Below are 21285 nucleotides of genomic sequence, written 5' to 3'. Positions count from 1 at the left end.
ATATTATATTTGAAAATATATTTTCCTCTCCTTCCTTCTGGCGTACATCCTGGTGACATCCTAACCTCTCTGAGAAGAACCCGGTTGTGCGCCTTATTAAGGTTTTTCTTAATGATGGATTATTTTTGCATACGAAGAAAAATCATTTCATATGTGTTTAACTTTGCTCGCTTGCTTTTTGCATACGAAGAAAAATCATTTCATATGTGTTTAACTTTGCTCGCTTGCTTATGCTTGCTTACATATCGAGTCTATTTTGGCTAGGCCAGAGACAGCGTAGTTCTTTTTATACTCAAATTATTCTAATAAAAAAAATTGTAAAATCACATACTAAGTTGTAAAGCTACCTACAAATATTGTAAAAAATATACTTTAAGATAGATTAGAATCTTTAACTATTTCATATGCCAGAGAATTATTATAACAATTTTTTTTTAAACAACACACAATGTCGTACGTAAATCAATTTAAACCACTAATAATACTCTATTTGGCTGGGTAAAGAAAAACAATATAAACTATCAAAATTGTTTTTGATTCACCTGTTAAAAAAATAATTCACAGTAGGAATTTTATATACATAAATGTATAGTAAAATACGCGCAACATTTCGTGCATTTTCAATGCACGAGCCCCTCGCTCGCCGTCTATCTTATTTCTCAGAATCTCGACATGAATTACTTTGTCTTGTATTCTCACTCGTAAATATAACTACGATCACACTTAACATACGTTAGACATTACCATTACCAAGAACACACATATAATTCCTTAAATACATTTAGCTCGGAAAAATTCGCTATAGTAAAACATTCATGACCGAAAATCCCATTTTTCATCGTAAATATAACATTGTTTTAATATTATAAACTAGCGCAAATGCACCGATCCTACAACTGTAATATAAATATTGGTGTAAATAATTGATTGTAAATCATGACATTTTAACTACTTAATTGTCAAAAAGGACGAATACTGATTCCAAATGACCTATACCGACAATGATCGGTCCATTCGCCTCAGTGAAGAAATTTCATCGTTAATTCTTACAGCGATAATAAAGACTCAAATTTCTCATACATTTTTTAGATAAACTGGACATAAAATATTTCAATATAACCTAGTGAACATAAATTACTTTTTACAATTACATTTTGGACAGATGTCATACATGATGTACTATGTGTTTCCCTCCGTTTCCTCTGGGTTTGCATTCTGCAATGGACGTAATTTGTCTGTCAATAACACACAAGTGAACATCTCTTCTATATGGAGATGGCCGCAAGCTAACACGTGACGACATTGATCTAAGCTACCGTAATCCAATAGGACCGCGATTACACTTCAAATAGTATGACGATCGAACTTAAGAGGGGGTTCATGCAAAACATCGACCTCAATTTATAGATAAAAATAGGTCAGTTGTATTAAAAATACCTAAAGTCAAGATAAACAGGTGTACCATATAGTTGAATTGTATTGTGCCACCCTTCAGATTCATCCATAACAATTAACATATCATCTACATAATAAAGGCTATATGTAAAATAGACTAAACATTTATTTTGGAAGATAAATTGTTAAATATACGTACGTATAATATACATAAGGTATACATAAGTATATTTTCATGCAAGCAAGATTTTCAAACTACAGAATATACAGTGCATGCCGTCGAAAAGATAAGGTTGCTAATCACGCAAAAATACACTGCAACTTTCTCTTGGCCATAATACTTAGTTAAAAAGTAGGTAGGTATATTACAAAGCAAAATTTAATTTTCATGCTAAAATATTTAATTATCAAGCTTATTTTAGATTGAAATATTTTGTTAAGGTCAAGATATTTGAAAATTACATGCAAGTTCGAAAGTTCCTACTTAAATTACTTTTGGTCTACTGGTTATTAAAATTTCAAGTAATTGTCTCTAGTAGGTATGTGATAGCATCACGATACGAGTATATTTACAGGAATTTTAACACTAGCACCACACTTCTTTTCTTTTTTCATACAATTTTCTAAATTAGTATGTAGCTTTTTTAGTGAAACATACGATTTGTAAAGTCGATTAACATGACATGATGTAGCATGACAGCAGACATTATTCAGCGTTAGCTTACTTCGCTTTAGCAGCGTTATTATAAATTCGGGTGCGAGCGAGAATCTAAAATATGTGTGAAATCAAAAGAGATAAAAATTAAGTAAAATATTCCAAATTCAAATCGAATGTTTCATTAGAAAAACATGGTAAATAGCATGATTAAATCTACGATACTAAATGAGTTCTCACCTGAGGTTGAAGCGTGTGTTTTGACATAACGACGGTGGTGGTCTTGTGTTGCGGCTCGGGCGAGGTTGGTGGCACCGGCTCTAGGGCCATGCTTTCTACGGCGTGGACTATGTCTAGTACCTGTTGTATACATTTTTCTCGTTTGAAAATGTATGTAAGTATATGCATTGAATGACATTCAGATACAGAAGAGTAATTTTAGAAAATATATTAAAATTGAGAAGTTTTAATCTTACTAAACTCTGTGATAATAGAAATGAAAAATTGTGCCGGTAATTACCTTTTCTGGGGTAGACTTCTCCCTCATTTCTGCGACTGTTTTCTCATGTTCAAACTCAACTAGATCCTGATGGAATTGTTGCTCCTGTAATTAAATAAAACTTAAAAATTTCACTGACATGTGTAACTATAACCGTTTAGTTAAAAGGTGCAGCGCTTAGTGCAGGCACTTCGTTGCTAGTAGTTCAACTGTAAGATTCAACATATTATGCTCCTTATTTGCTTATTGTAGAAAAAGAGGAGGGATTGTTAGGAACAGGTCGTCAAGCTTGAATATTTTACACCTTAACTTAGGGCGGTAGAAAGTGGGTTGAACACTCGCGTGAAAAATCAATGGTGGCTTTTACACTCGCCCATTCATTGCTTCATTTTAGATCTACAATAGATGTATAATGCTTGCATGAAGTTGTCTAATAGAAGTAATCTGCCCCTTTATTCACGTACGTTGTCAAGGTATGTCATATTATCTCTCTCTTTCTATCTTTTAGTAAATTGTCTAAACTAATTTACGACGAGGAGTCACCTGTTGATGATGATGCAACGGCTCATCCCGATCGAGGCTGGAGGTTGAGTGAGACAGAGAGCCGCCCGTGTCTGCCGTCCCGCTCTCGCTGCCGGTCTGTGCAAATAAACTTCGTGATGGTACTACTTCTAAATGTGAACTTGAAGCGAATCAAAGAAGTAATTTTGCGTGATAGTGCACATACATTAATGCATTAAAAAAGACAATACAATTTGTGTCGTATTCTGATTTTAGTTCAAATGTTTGCAAGATATTTATGTATCTGCAGAACATTCGTACCTCGATCCGTATTTAAAACACGTAGGTGCATAATAACAAAAAAACGTTACACTTCAATTTGCTATTCACAGGTTCAGTCGTTGTTCGCCTGTTTACATTTAATAAAGTGAAAATATAAATAGAAACTGAAACAATTTAAAGTGTTGTGGAAAGGAAAAAAAGAACATGTTTAAAACACATATACTTTTAAAAAATCGTACCGTATATTTCTCTGGGCGTGTGTACCCGTGACACACTATTAGGTGGAGCGGAGCATTAGTGGCGGAGCGGAGGGCGTTCACCGCTTCGTTGTGAGTGGCACCGAGTAACGAAACACCGTTCACTTCTAGAAGACGCATGCCGACCTGTAAATGTTGTTTTTTGTGAGTTCACAAAATCTTAATCTTTTTTATTTTTCGTTCAGTATAAGTTTGAGTTAATACTCGGCAGAATTTTTAAAGATCAGGTCATAAATTTTCCATATATTCAAATTATTTATACAATAAGCTAGGCTATAAGCGAAGAGAAGAAGGTTTCTAATTCCTAGAGAATGAACCTTATGTCTCCGTAATTATAAACATGAAATTACCTTTAGTCTGCCATCCCTCCTAGCAGCGCCGCCACTGTTGATCTTCGATATAAAGACGCCTTCATCATTAGGATCGTTAGGGTTCCCGCGTTGACCATTCAGACCACCCTTGATGTGCATGCCTAACTTCTCGCCCTCTTGTTTCACTATCGTCAGGTCCTACACAATTTATTACTGATATTAATAAAAAAATTAAAGCTTTGTTAAAAAAATCTTTGACTATGACAGATTGAGAGTTCAATTGTACTGTTATTGTACTTGTTATTATGAAAACTTTGAACATAAATTATTATTAATCAAGAATAATCTGAAAATGAATTCCTATCGACTTAAATTGTAATATATCTGAAATATTAAATCGCAATCCGTCAAAACACGCCACGTACACACTTAAAAACATTGCATGCAAAGCCAAAATACACTTCATGCTTTCGTATTTAAGCTGTCACACTAGACACCATAACACGTATAAAAATAAAACATCCTAGCACAAGACAATAGCTGTAAGTGGAGATATGGTATAAAAATGTTCCAAAATTAAACTTTGAATGTGTCAGCTACAGAAATCATACAGCTTTAAGAGTATCAAAGAGGTACAGTACCCGGGCTTAAATATTAAAAAGATCTGAGTTTTTCTTTAATGGGGTTGGATTGGTCACATTTTTAATTGTAAAAAGAGTAAAAGAGTAGGCTATTCCAGCAAGGCAGCGAGTTTCATTACCTAGTTCTAGATTTTATTCATTTAAAATAATAAGACAACTTACATAGTATTTGATGTATTGTTCTTTGTGTTTGTCTTCACATAGAATAGAATTTCAGTTGCCCAAATTTTCTAGAAAAATTACATGGCGCCTGTGGCAAGGCCATTGAAAGTAGCATAATATTGTGAAATAACATTTGAACCCTCGATAAAGGTGCCTTCTCCTATCCAAGTTTCCCAGAAATTTGCACAAGTTATTGGAATTAATTTGCAACAAATGCTAAACAATTCCGGGTACTGTACACAGACTACAATAGAAGAAAGCTTCAAATAACCATTCAGGATATGACGATAGCTGGGCACACGGATCGACTGGATGGGGTCTGACATAAATCGGTAAAGTAACACACAAAGGTTCGTTATCGGCGGGCGACGATCACACTTACAGTTGCGTCAACAATCTCAACTTGTATGAGACCCTGATTATGCCGCGACGGCCGTCGTGCGCACGTGTGGAACAAAACATTTTACCCTTTATAACAATACAGTTCCATCAAAGTGTTATGTCTTAGTGTCTGTCTGCAGAAAGCGATAGAGTTCGCAGCACAGATAGTCTAGATGCCTTATTATGTGCATAAGCGTTCCTCTGTTTACCGCCAAAGTCTACATGTAAGCAATAACTCATTCTACTCAATCTTACATTACGATTAGGGCGATACCACACTAGAAATTTGCGAACGTAAGTCGGGCAAGGATTAACCGAGCGCTCGGGTGAATGAACGTGCAATAAAATTACCAGAACCAAACTATTGTATCAGTTGCTTCTTTCACCTAAAGTTATTATCTGAACGTCGTTTGTCCCAGATCCCTGGATAGGATCCCATGTTCAGCTTATGATCACGATCAAAGTAAGCTATTCGGGTCTGCCCGTCTATTGCACGGAACGACTCCCGACTGACCTTCCTGAGCACGCAAAGAGGGTAACGTTACCCAGCTTGAAAATGATTATTTAATTAGTGGCCACTTACGACATCCGCGGTAGAGGGAGTAGACCAAATTTTCTAATATGTTGATATAAGTAACAAGTTTATAACGCACGGCTAATAAGTATACCCATTAACGTCATATAATCATGGCAATTTTCATTGTAGTTCTAAACAAACGCTCAATTTGCGTCGCCAGAATTACCCACTAAATCTCTAGTGTGATATTGCTTGCGTAATTTATGTCAATTATTATCCACAATTCGGCTTGCACTCATGCAAAACATTGCGGCTGTTGTAAGTACCACACTTAATTCCATTTCGTCACAAATTCAGTAGGTACCGCTTACAATTTAAAAAACCAATAAAACAATTAATAATCACTCGATTTGCATTCATTCAAGTAACATGAACCAAATATTTGGTACAGGATGCCCATTGAATCATTTTATATATTTTGAATTCATCTGCTACGTACTTCTTAAGTGATTATTTAATACATAACAGATACAAAGTTATCTTAATCTCTTAAACAGAGTCTTTCTAACCACATATTATTCAATCACCCCTTTCTACCTAGCTCAAGCAAGTCATCAAGCTCCGATTAGCTGTTTCAATTAGCGAATCCTGTACCATTATTCACCATCCCCCTCCCCCCACCGACCTGGTATCCCGGCGGCAGCGGGTCGTGTCGCACGGTGAGCGTGAGCGTCGGCCCCGGCTGCAGCAGCAGCTGCACGGCGTCGCGGTGAGTCGCGCCAGTCAACTCGTTGCCATTGACTTTGATGAGGCGATCCCCCATGCGAAGTTTGCCGGAACGCGCTGCGACTCCGCCCGGGACGATCTGGGATAAATTTGTATTTGAAACTTTATGTCTACCTGACACGGTAAAATTTCTATGAAAATAAGATTAAATCAATATTACGAAATATATTTGAACCCTTTAATAAACAAGAGTCCTAGTGATTGCATTTGGGAATCAAATAAAAGTGTACTAAAACTGTCTACAATATACAAATACTATCAAATAACAAAAACTTTATCGCAAACAGATAATATAATATAGGGCGATAGATCATTGTCGCTAAGTAAACATAAGGTCCTTATATATTATGCCTTGATCTTAGTCTTCACTGGACCTTATCTATAAAATAAGATAAAGTACATGAATGAAACATAACGTCATACTCACATGCGATATAAATATGCCAGGTTCTTTAGCACCAAATGGCACACACGAATGATCTGTACCACCTATAATACTGAATCCTAGTGAGCCGCCTTCCTTAACCAATACCACATCCTGGAACAATGAGGAAAAACCATTTTATTGGGATACTCTTTGAATACTCTTTGAATTATAGATAGTACTGCAATTCGATATAATAACCCTTAATGACATCGTCTTTTAGTCAATAATTGCAATAACCGTAATTTGTTGTTAATGTTTTCTCTTGTTAATTTACTGTATTTAAGGTTTATATTAAATTGCTATTATCAACTACCTTCCACCTCGATTTCATAGTTGTGCGCAGGCTCTCAAGGATTATTTCTAAACTGGGTTATTATCGACCTTTTTTGCTAATTTATTACAAAATGACCCTATTTGGGTATCAGAATATTTGGTTTTGCATTATAATTTGACAATTACAACAAATTTCAACAGACAGTAGCTCTAGCTATCCTTGAAATTCATCAAAACCCAAATGCCTCTCTTAATTTATAAGTAACGAAACGAAAAATACAAAAACTTCGGCCGAATTTGGTCAGTTATAATATGATCAAAAAATATTTTATTTTTTGCATAAGTAATTATTGAGGATATCTTAGGAAGAATTAAATAAGTATCCAAATATGGCATTTAGGATTGCGCACTTTATAATGCAAAACGAATAAGATATCGTACAGGGTCACTTAGTAGGTCTGTCTGCCACACTTGATTCACCTTCACTTAATTTTACTGAATCGAGAAAGTTGTTTTTTTTTTTCTATTTAAAATCTACTTTTGATATCCAACATGCATTTCGGCCTTGGAACTATTTTGCTATATAACCTATATCGTCGGGCCGCATATAATTGAAGCTGATGCTCAGCCGAAAGCTATAAGAAATGTGCACTAAATAAATATACCATTTGTTAAAGATCCACCCACGATTCAAAAAAATTAGAAACACGCCAAACTAGATTGGAATTAATCCATACCGATATCAAAAATGTGAAAGTGTGTTTATTTGTCTATCTTTTACATCAAAGCCACTGAATCGAACTCCATTAAATTTCGAAAACATATCGTGTGGAATATAGAGGACATGGGGAGCTTTAAACGCGAGTTGCTGGCAGCGCGGGCAAGCTGTGGGCGAAAGCTAGTAGCCCGAAAATTGAGTTAAAATGAGTCGTATCTTCATTCGTTATTATTAACCTTCCCCACACATCTGGGTCATACCCCGGGACATGGCCAGAACGTGATCCGACCGGACTTCAGAAAATTCGATCCACCGCACGTGCGTGCCTGTACAGCAACGGCGCTTCAGTGTTGAATCCATGGAAAATGTATATCACGCTATTTATTTCACGTTTCTAAACGCGCCACTTTGTGTGAAGGACAGACTTTTAATAGCTACTGTGCGAAATAGTGAAAGCCTTATAAATATTTCACGTAATAAAATCGCGGGTAAACCTTAACAAACCGACTCTTACTTCAATGATGAGCGGCGCGACGAGCTGGTTATCCGTGATCCTCGTGACCGTCGTTTCCGTGAAGGTTGACTTCGTGATGGTTTCCGTGACTCTGCCGAGGGTGGAGGGGGCGGGGGGAAGTACCACTCCCGCGGTCGAGGGTCTCTCCACTGTGACTCGGACGCCTCGCTCGGGAGGTTCCGAAGTCGGCCGAGGTCCACCGAGGAAGTGCGCCGGTATCATCGCTTGGAACTCCTCGTTCGTGATTGGTCGAGAGGGCTGCGCGTTTAACACGTTCACATCGTATCAGTATAGTATAGGGAAGTTAGTCGTGTCCAGTTATTGGTTGATTGATAGATAGGGCGAATTGGTCTGTTAACACAATGACTTATGTGTGTAAGATATTTCGGGTGAAAGTGAATTTTATAAAGAAAATACTGAAAAATGGATTGCAGTCCCCAACATTGCAAAATGTGTTCTTATGATGATTTCTTGTTTTAAGAATATGAATATATTGCTAGATTCTATATGTGTGATCGATACTGAAATAACTGTGATAAGTTATCATACTAGGACGTTTTTAATTTAATAGGTAATTAAATACGAAGAAATTATAAACAAATCATATCTGAGACACAAATCGGTCAACTTTCTTTGTATTCCGTCGCTTTTGTAGTAATTTCAGCAAAATTTTTGTTTACAAAATAATATCAACGGGAGGGCCAGTAGTAACTAGCCCGCTATTCTGGACAGTCCGCCAGATTGAAAGTTTTCATTATTAGATGTCATTTATTTTTATAATTTGAATATTCTCTCACACTCATACACCTTTTTTTACAAAATGATTGCTATGATTCGCATATGATAGCTCTGAATCAATTACCCGTTGTATTTATATTTGGTACGCTGCAGTGATAAAAAAATTAAGAACAAAATTGGGTTCAAATAAAAAACAAACAAGCATAAACAATAGTAGCATAAAAAAAAACAAGTACTCGTATAACACTTTGCATAAATAAAATATGACGAAGATTTTATTGAAACAACATTATCATTTTTTTATACATATATATGTGAAAATCAGGCCTACAAAATATACATTACACAGGTAAGTCTAATTAATGCCCAAATTTAATAAACATTAAAGCTGGACTCGACTAAACGTTTCTGAAAAGTAAACACGGTGATGTTAAGCGTTCAGTGTTAGCTACATTTGACTCTTTTGTAGTCGAAATCGATATTACACCTTGTCATTCCGAAGTATGAGCTCGTTACTTCAAAACGCAGCAGGTTTCATATCTTTCGCGACTGACGATCGAATTCGAAAATCAATTTACGTCGATTTAAAGAATAAATTGAATAAATAAGTGTGACAATAGAAATAGTTTAATCAATTCGAAATACATTTTACAATTTTAATAAATTGCTTGAAAAACACATCTCGAATCGAACCCAAAACTAAATCGATGAAAACCAATTATTAAATTCGATCGATTTCAGAGTCAAATGTGTTGACTACATAGTGTAGGCTGTAAGCGAATGAAGCGCGATGTGAACATGTTAACCGACCATCACCTGCGAAACGACTGGGGACATTAATAACTTGGTAACATGATCGTTGCTCACCTGTATGTCGTCGAATACGTCGTCATTGGAGCCGTGCGTGTTATTTCCTGTTAGCGGCGTGCTCGTACTGTTAGTCGTTGGTTTGGGCGCCTGTGGTGGAATTATTATATATTATTTTGTGTCAAGCAAGCTCTTGTATAGTTTTATGAGACGCTTGTGCTTTAATTACTATGGATTTGGCTCTGGAAAGACAACAAGCAAATGCTCAAGATAATTAATTGTAATAATTAAAAAGTTGAAACATTAACTACATTACCCTTAACCTTGAAACCAAATTAAAGCATACTACTACGCGTGAAGCATAATAATGGCACAGACTATTGACACCCAATATTGATTAATCGGTATAAACTTCCTTGACTATGCGCAACAAAAAAAAAAAAAAATAACGCGCTTTCATCTTATTGAGTGAACGAGTCAAGTTAGTGCGTAAAACTTACTGATACTCAAATTAATTAAAAATTGCAAGTTTTCCTTAGCTTGCGCAACCTTTCAACCCATTGAGATGCTCTATATTGTGGAATAAATCGGGTGTTGTATTTATAAAAAAAGCTACTACGACTTCAAGTCTGATCTAAAGCCATTACTTAGCCTCACCTGTCCGTTGGTTTGGCTCAGTTTCCTCGGCGCCGGTTGAGGCGGCACATTGGGCGCGAAACTAGTTTGTTTCTGCGGTTGCGGCTGTGGTTTTATTTGTGGTTGCGGTTTTATTTGTGGCGGTGTCGGTGTGGGTGCTGGTGATATGTGCGTCACACGCGGCGACGTGTGCGTGTGGTTGCCGACTACAGGTGCTGTCATGTGATTGGTGGGTTTCGGTGTGGGCGTGATGCTGACATTCTGTAGGCTCGTCTTGTGCTCTCTCACTTCGTCTGATGTCGACTTCCGCGGGAGCTTCTCGCCTGGACAGAATAATAAGAGCATAAATAAAAAACAAAATCACAGCACAGCGATATACCTTAAATCTAATTAAAAACATTAAAAGTATATGTAGTTCTTCACTGGACTTATAGTTACAATACAATACAAATTATCTTTATTGCCTTATTTTATAAAAAAAAAATACGGTGATAATGAATTTGTTGAGCAAAGGCGGATTTTAGTTGGCTCTAGATATCGTCCAGAGCTTTGTACGCGCAAAATAGATTCTTGTGAGATTTTCTCTCTATAAAATCAGTATCGGTTGTGCATGCCTGACTGTCAATAAATAACGTAGATATAAATTGATTGCATTTTCACATACATTGTTCTGAAGTGATGGTCCTTTGAAGCACCAGCCTCACGAACCTTTCGTGACCCGTTAGCAATGACACGGCCGCTTCGTGGGGCGCGTTCTCCATATCTACGCCGTTGATCTATGTAAGAAATGATAGGATTAAAGAACGTAGATCTTACACGCAAATCCCATATTGTCCAATCCCGGAAGATCCCAAGAAACCACTTCTAAGATATGTAATAAAATTATTTTTTAGAACAGACACAAAATGCTTATTTCATTGTTGTGCCTTTTGTTCTCAACTGTTTCAATAGATTCAGCGATTGGACTATGTTGTGCTGTATAGATATGTCAGTTACTTTTACCACAAAAACACATTAACCCGTTTCGTTAAATCCTGTGTATACTATTGCGTTCACGGAAAAGCTTTTCGCTCTAAAACCACAGCGGACTCACCGAAAGCACCTTATCCCCGACCATCATCTTGCCGTCTTTACTAGCGGCGCCCTGCGGCGATATCCGCGAGATGTAGATGGCATCACTGTCCTCCCGGTACGGAGGAGAACCCTTGCCTCCCGCGATGCTGAACCCTAATCCCGCTCCATCACGGATCAATGTTGTGTGCACTAGTACTTTTTGTTGGTACACTGGAAATTAAAAAAATATATATTATTTATTTGATTAAATTGTACAAAAACGGAATGTTTTAAATTTTATTAACTAACATATTAGCGGAAATTTATAGATGGAAACTGACATAAAAAATAAACATTGAACAGATTGTAAAGTATATTTTTGACTATTTATTAACAAATCAGGTCTTCAATGAGTTGTTTTCATACCCTAAATTCTCTCTCAACTCATTGTGTCGGACTTTGCCATTGTTATAAGTAGGTATCTTATTCACCTAAGTCAGAAAGCATATACCTGCTTACTAAGCAGTAAAATAAGATTAAATACGGAATATAACTTACCAGGTGGGATATAAGGTGTTGTTTGCGGCGGCGGCGATGCTTGCAACCTTTGATACGTATCAGTTGTGACAGGTTCACCCGGGACATTACTGAAGTTGACGGTAGGTGTCGCTATAGGCGTCGTCTGATTGCTGATCTTGTGTTCTTTGTACTCCGGTTCGAATTCCTGGGCGTATTGGTTCCCTATTATCAACGGCTTGGATGGTATGCCGCGGCCGGTTGGGACCTGTAGAAATTAAAAGTCGAAATAAATTATTTTCGTAAAAAACTCACAAATATAAATCAACTTATGTTTTTAGCGTTTATAGTGTGATAAAGAAAGCGTGCATATTAAGTCCCATAACGTTAAAAGGATACTTTGACAAAACGCCAAGAAGATGATAATGCCATTAAACTTTATGCGGTCCAATATAGGCCCACAAAGAAACAATATAAACAACTACACAGCCACATACAGGTTTACTTTGTGTGGCAACTTTGATATACAACTGAATACTAATTCTTGCGATCTCTTGATAATGAAGTATTGCTGCTACCTATAAACAGTTCAAGGTAATAAGGAACTAATTATGATTGGTTTAGTGTATGTTTTGATTTCATAAAAAATAAAAATAACGTTTTCGATAAAGTATATAAAACGGGATAAATAAATATATACGGGACAAATTACACTGATTGAGTTAGCCTCGAAGTAAGTTCGACACTTGTGTTACGAGATACTAACTCAACGATACTATATTTTATAATAAATACTTATATAGATAAACATCCAAGACCCAGGACAATCAGAAAAAGTTCTTTTCTCATCATGCCCTGACCGGGATTCGAACCCGGGACCTCCGGTGTCACAGACAAGCGTACTACCGCTGAGCCACAGAGGCCGTTACGATATAGAGGGATATAGATAATTATGTAGAAACAGATGTTATATGAAATAATTACACTAGGAATACAATTCGTACAAACCTGTCCATTTTCCAGGGTCGAGATCGTATCGGTGGTACTCGAAACAGAATGATGACTTGCGCCGCTCGGCGCTCGACTATGTGTCCTGAAACAAAAACATTTTGCAAATGCATAATCATAGTAATCTCAAGATATCAGTTCAAATAAAAATTTTGAATAATTAATTCTTAATTTTTCTGGGTAATTTAGATTTCAGAAATGACAGGGCTGTACAATTTGTGGATTGTATAAACGATTCCAACGCCGATTCCCATTCGAACGGTATTGAGAGGTTAAAAACCTAAATTTTGGACATTAAAATTCAGACAGCATTCGGAAAACCAAACCGACATTATATTGCAAAACTACTCACGTGCATCGACAAAGACAATGTTTTAGTTACGCTTTAGAAAAAAAGAAACACACAGTACAAGGTACCAAAATAATGCACTCATTTCTCCTGATTAATAAATCACGGAGTGTGTGTTGATTTAACATAACTATTTTTCATGTAATTTAACTACATATCACAGTTTCTCCCATCCGTAAACTTGAAGTATTATATGTCAGCTACCCAGCCGTGTAGCAAATCAAGTGTGTCGCTAGCCTATCCGTTTACATCCGGAAGCTAAGCTTGGGAATCTTAATAAATAAATTAAATAAAATGTTCATCTATTAACTTAAATATAATAAAAGGGACGATATTATTAAATAATAAAATTTATTTATTTCATTATACAACAATACATATTTAACAAAACGGATATACTCATTCGATTACAAAATCGAAAAGTCCAAATTTTAAAAAAAGACAATGAATTCCCAGCAATCGATAATCGAGAGATGGAGACGTCTGAATAGCACAAGTAGGTAACACAAAATAATATCGCCTGAAAACAAGTTCGTTAATAATAATAGGTTATAGTCACCTGGTGGAATTCGGAGAGTCCCTAGTAACAACAAGAGTCAACACAGGACCGCTTGCCTTGAGGACTTCTACGGCATAGTAATGGTCGACCTCCACCACCGAAGTCCCGTTCACTGATAGCACCTTATCACCAACCTAGAATAAATAAGATGTTTAAATTTATTGTCAATATTCTTTCGGTTGCATATTATTTGCTGTAAGAAAGATCAACAACCCGATTTATAAAATTAGAACCAAGTGCTAAGCGATTCCTAATCGAATTGACCTTATTTGATTTTAGCATTGTTAAGATCTTTCGTTTATGTATGAAACTTCATTTCATTAACTTCAAGTTTAAACTCAATGTCATGATCTTACATAAATAATTGATGTTTCGATAATCAAAACATTTAAAATCGATAACAACTTTAATTCAAGGTAAGAATAATATAATAGTCAATATCAATTATATTTATAGTCACTATGATAACAGCTCGAACGATGAATCCCGGAATACCATAGAGTTATATCTCTAAGCAATAGATATTTGAAAAGGAAGCGTCCGGTCTCCCGTGATTTACTAGGTCTTTTCTACATATTAACAGAGAAAATGAAACTTACCCTTAATCCAGCTAAATACGCGGGCCCATTAGGCGTGACCCTCGATATGAAGATGCCTTCATCATTGCCTATATAGGGCGTGGAGCCCCTTCCACCGGCGATGCTCAGGCCTAACCCGCCGGCTGCCCGGGCGATTCTCACTTCTATGCATCGCTGGTCGCTCACTACTCGCGTCTCACTTTCTGCTCGCTCCGATACAGATTCACCTGGAATTGATGTTATCGGATGATTAATGGCTGTTAATGCGTTAACAGGGTTCGTCATAAGCTGTGTTGATGATATATGTAATTATCATGGTATATCATGAAATATAATACGTTTAGTACAGTCAGTTGGATAAATAAATAATATCGACATTAAACTTTAATCAATATACATAGTTTGTTTTTAAAATGTACAAGAGAACAGAATATCACCTACGAAACGTCTATGCTACAAAGATAGTTTACTTTTATTGTTTAGTTTTAACCGATCAATTATATAGTTTTTATTTGAAGTAATATTTTATATTTTAGTTGTCCTAAGGATATTTAAAAGCTTAAATTTGTAAAATATAATAGAATAGATTTATTTTAAAAATTGGATACAAGGTATCACTTATTGACGTCACATCACTTAAATCTAATTATAACTACTACCGCTTCTAAAGCGCATGTGTAGGAGAAGCGGCGGAACAAACTACACTGCAGCAGTTTCACCGGACGTCAATACATACAAATATAGATCTCTTAAATCTAAATCGTGGACGAATGCACATTGTCTTCATTAAAAAACATGAAAGAATGAATGTGTAACAAGTATTAAACATATTCAACGTTTGAGTGAACATGTGTATAAATTTCATACGATATAAAATCGTTAATAGAATTTGATAGAACATTTTAGCATTAACTAGACTCAATAACCTTTAAATGTGTGGTGTCCTTATTACACCACAATTTCAGTTTTGATATAAATGCGAAAGTTTATGAGAATTTACCAATATAGGTGTTATATGCTAGCTATAATGGCTAGATTCGGACTCTAAAATCATGGTGTGTGTGCACGCACGCAGCAACAATCCGTGACACATAACGGTTTAGGGACATAACAATAAAATTAAAAATAACGACGTTGTTATAATGAGACATTAATGGAATAAATATTTTCTTCTCCTAAGTTTAGAAGTCAAATGAACTCAAATCAACCCTCTTTTTCTTTCTCTCTATATTATTCAAAAGGCAAAGACGAGTAACTTATCAACCCAAAAACGAAATAGAAGAACGAATAAGCTAAGCATGTTATAATCACGTAAGGTTCGCTAAGCAGTTTAAATTGAAATTCGCACGGAGAAACACCCCATTAAAAAGCTTATTGTTAAATGAGAGAAATTTAAATATGATTATTTATTCTCATAGTACTGTCGTAATCAAAGAAGCTTTACGAGTTTGATAATTTCACTTTAAATGAGAAGGCCATACACGTAAAACTCCATGTGATCTATCTATAAAATGCGCTCGTGAACGATTATTGCGATTAGTGTTGCCCAAATTCAGTCTTGGTCTTGCAGTCTTGGTCTTGTTCTTGCGTTTTTGCAAGACCAAGACCAAGAACAAGACCAGGTGTATTGGTGCAAGACCAAGACCAAGACTGACCGTGCAAGACTTGAGCAAGAACAAGACATAGCCTGCAAGACTCTTGCGTCTTGCAGCTAGGACTTAGCGCTATTTCACTGAGTTGTTAGGTGTAACAGTTCTGTGTATAGGTAGGTAGAGACGCAAAAAACTGTATCAAAGAATATGAAAAACTGGACCTATGCGCATTACGACTAATACCATAAACATAGCGAATAAATAAATATCTATTAAAATCAAACTGAGTGCATGCATAGTTATGTTTTAACCATCGGCACTTTGATAATGCGGCATCAAAGGTTTTGTACTTACTTCTCAAAGAAATTTGCCGCTTTTCGGAAGTACATGGTTATGATACACGCGCCGGCGGCTTGTTTTAAAATCTAAAAACAATCGTTGCCGCCACGCCGAAATCATAACATTTGACACTATTTGATTGCCGCCATAGGGAGGGTATACTAATAAACTTTAAACTTTTAAGTACAAAACTTGGTGGAGACAAATATGTTACATTACCGCTAGTCATTGTATCATTCAATCTCTTGCTAGATAAAATTGAATCCATGGTAAAACAGTTAGATGAGAAACCTAATCGATCTGAAGTGGATGAAAGGCTCATTCTAGCTTTCCAAGCAGCTCGAGACAAAATGCTTAAACATTACAAGAAGAGCAACTGGATTTATTGTACTTCTTTAATTTTAGACCCAAGGAATAAGACTCAGACTTTTGACCTGACAATGTGGGGGAAGCAACTTAAAACAGAAAGTCTGCGCAAGTTCAATGAACTTTATGAAGAATATAAAAGTCTACACTCACTGAACAAATCTCTGGAATTACCAGAAAAAGAAAATAAAGTATGTGATGAAGATGAAGACGTAATAGACTTTGATAAACTCTATGAATGTCCCTCGACGTCATCTGGATCTTGTCTTCAAGGCTTAGTGATAGACGAGTTGGAGGAGTACCTGAGATAACCAAGAACTGCCAGCTCGGATGACATTTTAGATTGGTGGAGGACGCATGAGACAGAGTATCCGATTTTATCGAAAATGGCCCGTGATTTTCTCTTAATACCTGCAACTTCAGTACCTGCTGAGAGGTTATTTTCTAAAGCATCATTAGTAATTAGAAAACATAGAAATAGGTTAAGTGATGAGTCAGCCAGATGGTTACTTTGTATTAATTCTTGGTCAAAAAAATTGATATAAAATATCATAACCTAATGATAAAGCTGTTGATTTGTGTTGTATTTTATTTTTTTTTCAAATAAATGATAAATCGTAAAAATCTTTTATTAAATTTCTTATAAGTTGAGGGTTCAATCTCTTTCTAGACAGATAAGTATTGTTCTTTAAAATACAGTCAAGTTATTGTAATTAATTTGTTTTTTTACATGTTTTAGCAAATGTAAGCTTATAAATCATAAATGTTTATTAACCCTTGACATGCCTGGTACATAAAAATCACACGGCATGCCTGGTGGGTCTGTCAAACCCGATATTGAAAATACATGTTTTACACAAATGAACAAGCTAGGAAAATTTTGTTTTATATTTATGTCTTTTAGAATGTATTATTATTACAGATAATAAATAAAATATGTAAATGTATGTGAAAATATCTTTATTTAACAATTATTCAAAATCGCTTAATTTTAATTAACAGAAATTAAACTCTTAGTTCTATAATTAACAATCTTACATATAATGCAGAGATCGAAGTCAGACTTTCATTAATTTAAGGCACTAATAAATCAACTAAAATACTATTATCTTTGGATAATCGAAAAGATTTAGGAACTATCTGAATTTTCTTCTTCATTTCGGCGACAATTTTCGCATACGAAATTTGCATGCTCCAAACAAATGTGACTAGTACAGGATATACAAATGTATTTAGACTTCCTATCTTTTTTCACTGGGCATATATAGCATCGTTTCTTCACGCCAACATTAGGTATCTTGGCAGGTGACGCTGATGATTCACCAAGATGAGAGCCAATTCGTTTGCGGAGACTCACTGGAATTTTAGAATTTGTTTTTCTTTCAGCTTGATGTGGTGCAATCAATGACATGCCTAATTTTTTTATGAATGCTCTTCTGGTTGGAGTATTATCGGAGCTGTTCAGCATTTGTACTATTTTTGCATTTATCCCAGCTGTATTGAGAATCCAGAAAAAAATTGTTAGCGGCCATCTCCTTGAATTTCGCGATACGTCATATGTCCTTATTAGCTTGTCCACATTGTCTACTCCACTCTTAGTTTTATTATAAAACGTTATAATTGAGGGTTTTTGCTGTTCTCCTGTTTCAGAATCTATCTCACTATCATGATGGAGAGATGACAGCATGAAAACATTTTTGTTGCGTTTCGGTATGTAAGATACAATAGTGAAATCATCTTGAAACCCGAAGAGCGAGGTGTTTATTTCACGACGTTCACGAAATTTTGGTGGGATACAGGTTTTATTACTCTTCATAGTCCCAACTGCGGTCAGTTTATGGTTTTTTAATAGGTGGGCGTATGTGGGATAGCTTGTAAACCAATTGTCCATGGTTACATTTCGGCCTGTTTGAGAAATGGGCTGGACAATGCGATCGACAACATCATGTGGCTTATTACTCACTTTGTACGGCCCATCGGGCTGGTCCCCTGCATATATTTCCATATTCAAGGAATAGTAAGTATAAGCGTCTACTAGGGCTATAATTTTAATCCCATACTTCGCTGGTTTATTAGGTAGATACTGCCGAAATTTGCATCGACCACGAAATGCCACGAGTTCTTCATCAATAGTTAAATTTTCGTATGGTGTGTAAACGTCCTTGCAATTTTTTACAAATTCTTCATAGATCTGTCTAATGGGTGCCAATCTATCAATAGCTGCTCTTTCTTCGCGCGTATCACTATCGTCAAATCTCAAACAGTTCACAATAAACGCGAATCTTCTCAGACTCATTGTCATTGGAAATATCTCGATCCCCGTTCCGTCGGATGCCCATAAATCCTGTAGGTTTTGTCTCCCAGATTTGAATAGTCCAGCTAAGTAAAGTAGTCCAATGACAGCTCTAAGTTCTGTCAAAGTAGTCTCTGAATAAGCATATTCATTGGAAGTATTCTTACCCTGTCTCTCACTCCGAATCTTGTGATTGGTGTGTTCTAGAATAACAGATAGTATACTTTCGTTGACAAAGAGATGAAAACAATCCAGTTCAAGAAGAGCATTTTTTGCTTGACGTTTAATTCCTGGTGTCCCTGTGACTATATTTTCACTTCTTGTGCGGACGCGGGGATTCGGAGGAGCACGGTTCCAAATTGTGTTGTCTTTGCCTTTATAAATAGATCTACGAGCCAGATTTGACAAAGGCTGATCATTTTCGCTGTCACTACTTCCTTGTTGAGGCTCAAGAGTAGGTATTTCTACCTCTTCCGTGTCCGATTCAACCCTTATACTAACATGATCGGACTCGTCTCCACTTTCGTCAAAAATTACGTCATTTTCTAAGTCTTCCAATTCCAAAATTTGATTTATTTCTAAATCTGTTAGTCCTCTGGCCATTTCTACTGCAACAATATTTTTTTCGTATTATAATTTAACACATTAAACAAAGAAATGCCAAAAAATAAAGAAAATATTCTTACCGACAGAATGTTACGTTGTATGCCTGGTAGGGTCCCACGGGCCCGCGCGCACTTTACACACGTGCTACTCGCACGCACGCTCACGTGAGACTGAAGTTCGCTCGTCAAAATGGCCGCCGGTTTATTGCGCGAAGCTACTATAACCCACGTCAACAATAGCCTTCAATTTAAAAAAATATCATAGGTTTTTCAAAGTGGTGGGTCTAATAAACCCTACCAGGCATGCCAAGGGTTAAGAAACAGTTACTTCCATGGAAAACGACATATATCGTAGGTCAGTTGATTTTTCGAATTTCTTATCAAATCTTCAGTTATTTATTAATCTGCTTGATCTTTACTATGGCTATGTTAATTCAAGCTCACAATGTTCCAATTCTAATACGTTTTTCTAAGATTTAAAGTAAACTTTAATAAATAGTAATAGACTAATAGGTAATTGCAAGACTTGCAAGACTCTTGCTGCAAGACCAAGACCAAGACTGGGAGCGCAAGACCAAGACCAAGACCAAGACCAGGTGTATTGGCGCAAGACCAAGACCAAGACTGGCTAAGTCTCGTCTTGTTCTTGCATTTGGGCAACACTAATTGCGATAAAATAGCCTAAGCAACCTGTTTACGCTCGAGTAAGAAATACATCATTTATATTTATAGCAGGAACATGCTGCGACCGCTATTTAACGATTGATTTCTTTATAGGTCCCATTAGATATACCTATGCCTAAAACCATTTATTTTGTTTTAAAAATACTCCACCTGAAGTAATTGTTAATTCTTCTGATAGAATAGAACTTAATCAAAACCTTTCATCTTAAAAAAATACTTAAATTAGAAACGTTTATTTCAGTTTATATACGTCATTGTGTGTTTGTAAAGGTTTGAGAAATAAGATGAGAAATATGAGTGTTTTTCCATTCGTTTAAACAAAAATGGATCTTTTTAGCTTAAGAGTGTATTTCTGATTTTAAAGTATAGACTTTAAAACCAATTCTATATCGCATTCTATATGGCACAATTTCGAAAATGATAAATTGAACCCAAAGGGTATACAATCTGTCAAAGAAAGTATTATTAAAATGCTAGCAAGTACCAGAAATAATAGAAAGTCGTGATACCGAATCGCATTGTTGCGGTCGCGACAATCACGGTTGATAAATCACTGCTGTAAACAATATATATATATAACAAATTATATGCGAGTCGATCTTATCACACGTTATATAACGGCAGTCTTAGTCACTAAAATACTCAGGCTATCGCTAATCATGCATAAGGACGCTACTACGTTTGAAGTCGTAGTAAATTGACACCGTTTTATGTAACTCTACACGGAGTTATTCAAGTATAAATTAGGGTTAATTTGAAAAGCGTCTCCGTAAAGTCGAATATTGAGTCTTCTGCTTTTAGCTATAAATGATGCTTTCTGCGTCTTTATTCTTTTATTTACGG

General features: G+C 36.0%; 1 protein-coding gene across 10 annotated transcripts in view; it reads right to left on the bottom strand.

The window, feature by feature from the left end:
• Nucleotides 1-21285, bottom strand: part of LOC106137664 (protein lap4) — an 81983-nt gene that overhangs the window by 10298 nt on the left and 50400 nt on the right. For 9 of the 10 annotated variants that reach the window (XM_060946104.1, XM_060946105.1, XM_060946111.1 and 6 more), the window contains 16 exons: nt 14585-14790; nt 13986-14119; nt 13078-13162; nt 12112-12337; nt 11594-11784; nt 11165-11276; nt 10522-10823; nt 9925-10014; nt 8320-8577; nt 6815-6925; nt 6287-6466; nt 3940-4098; nt 3572-3715; nt 3093-3188; nt 2571-2654; nt 2291-2410 (listed from right to left, as the gene is read on the bottom strand). In XM_060946104.1, coding sequence (XP_060802087.1) covers nt 2291-2410; nt 2571-2654; nt 3093-3188; nt 3572-3715; nt 3940-4098; nt 6287-6466; nt 6815-6925; nt 8320-8577; nt 9925-10014; nt 10522-10823; nt 11165-11276; nt 11594-11784; nt 12112-12337; nt 13078-13162; nt 13986-14119; nt 14585-14790 — 2498 coding nt within the window. The remainder of the gene's footprint in view (nt 1-2290; nt 2411-2570; nt 2655-3092; nt 3189-3571; nt 3716-3939; nt 4099-6286; nt 6467-6814; nt 6926-8319; nt 8578-9924; nt 10015-10521; nt 10824-11164; nt 11277-11593; nt 11785-12111; nt 12338-13077; nt 13163-13985; nt 14120-14584; nt 14791-21285) is intronic. The other variant, XM_060946110.1, reaches the window with a different exon arrangement.

The sequence above is a fragment of the Amyelois transitella genome, chromosome 10 (genome assembly GCF_032362555.1).
Source record: "Amyelois transitella isolate CPQ chromosome 10, ilAmyTran1.1, whole genome shotgun sequence".
NCBI lineage: Eukaryota > Metazoa > Arthropoda > Insecta > Lepidoptera > Pyralidae > Amyelois > Amyelois transitella.
The sequence above is the reverse complement of the archived record's forward strand: the minus strand, read 5'-3'. Positions and strand labels throughout refer to the sequence as shown.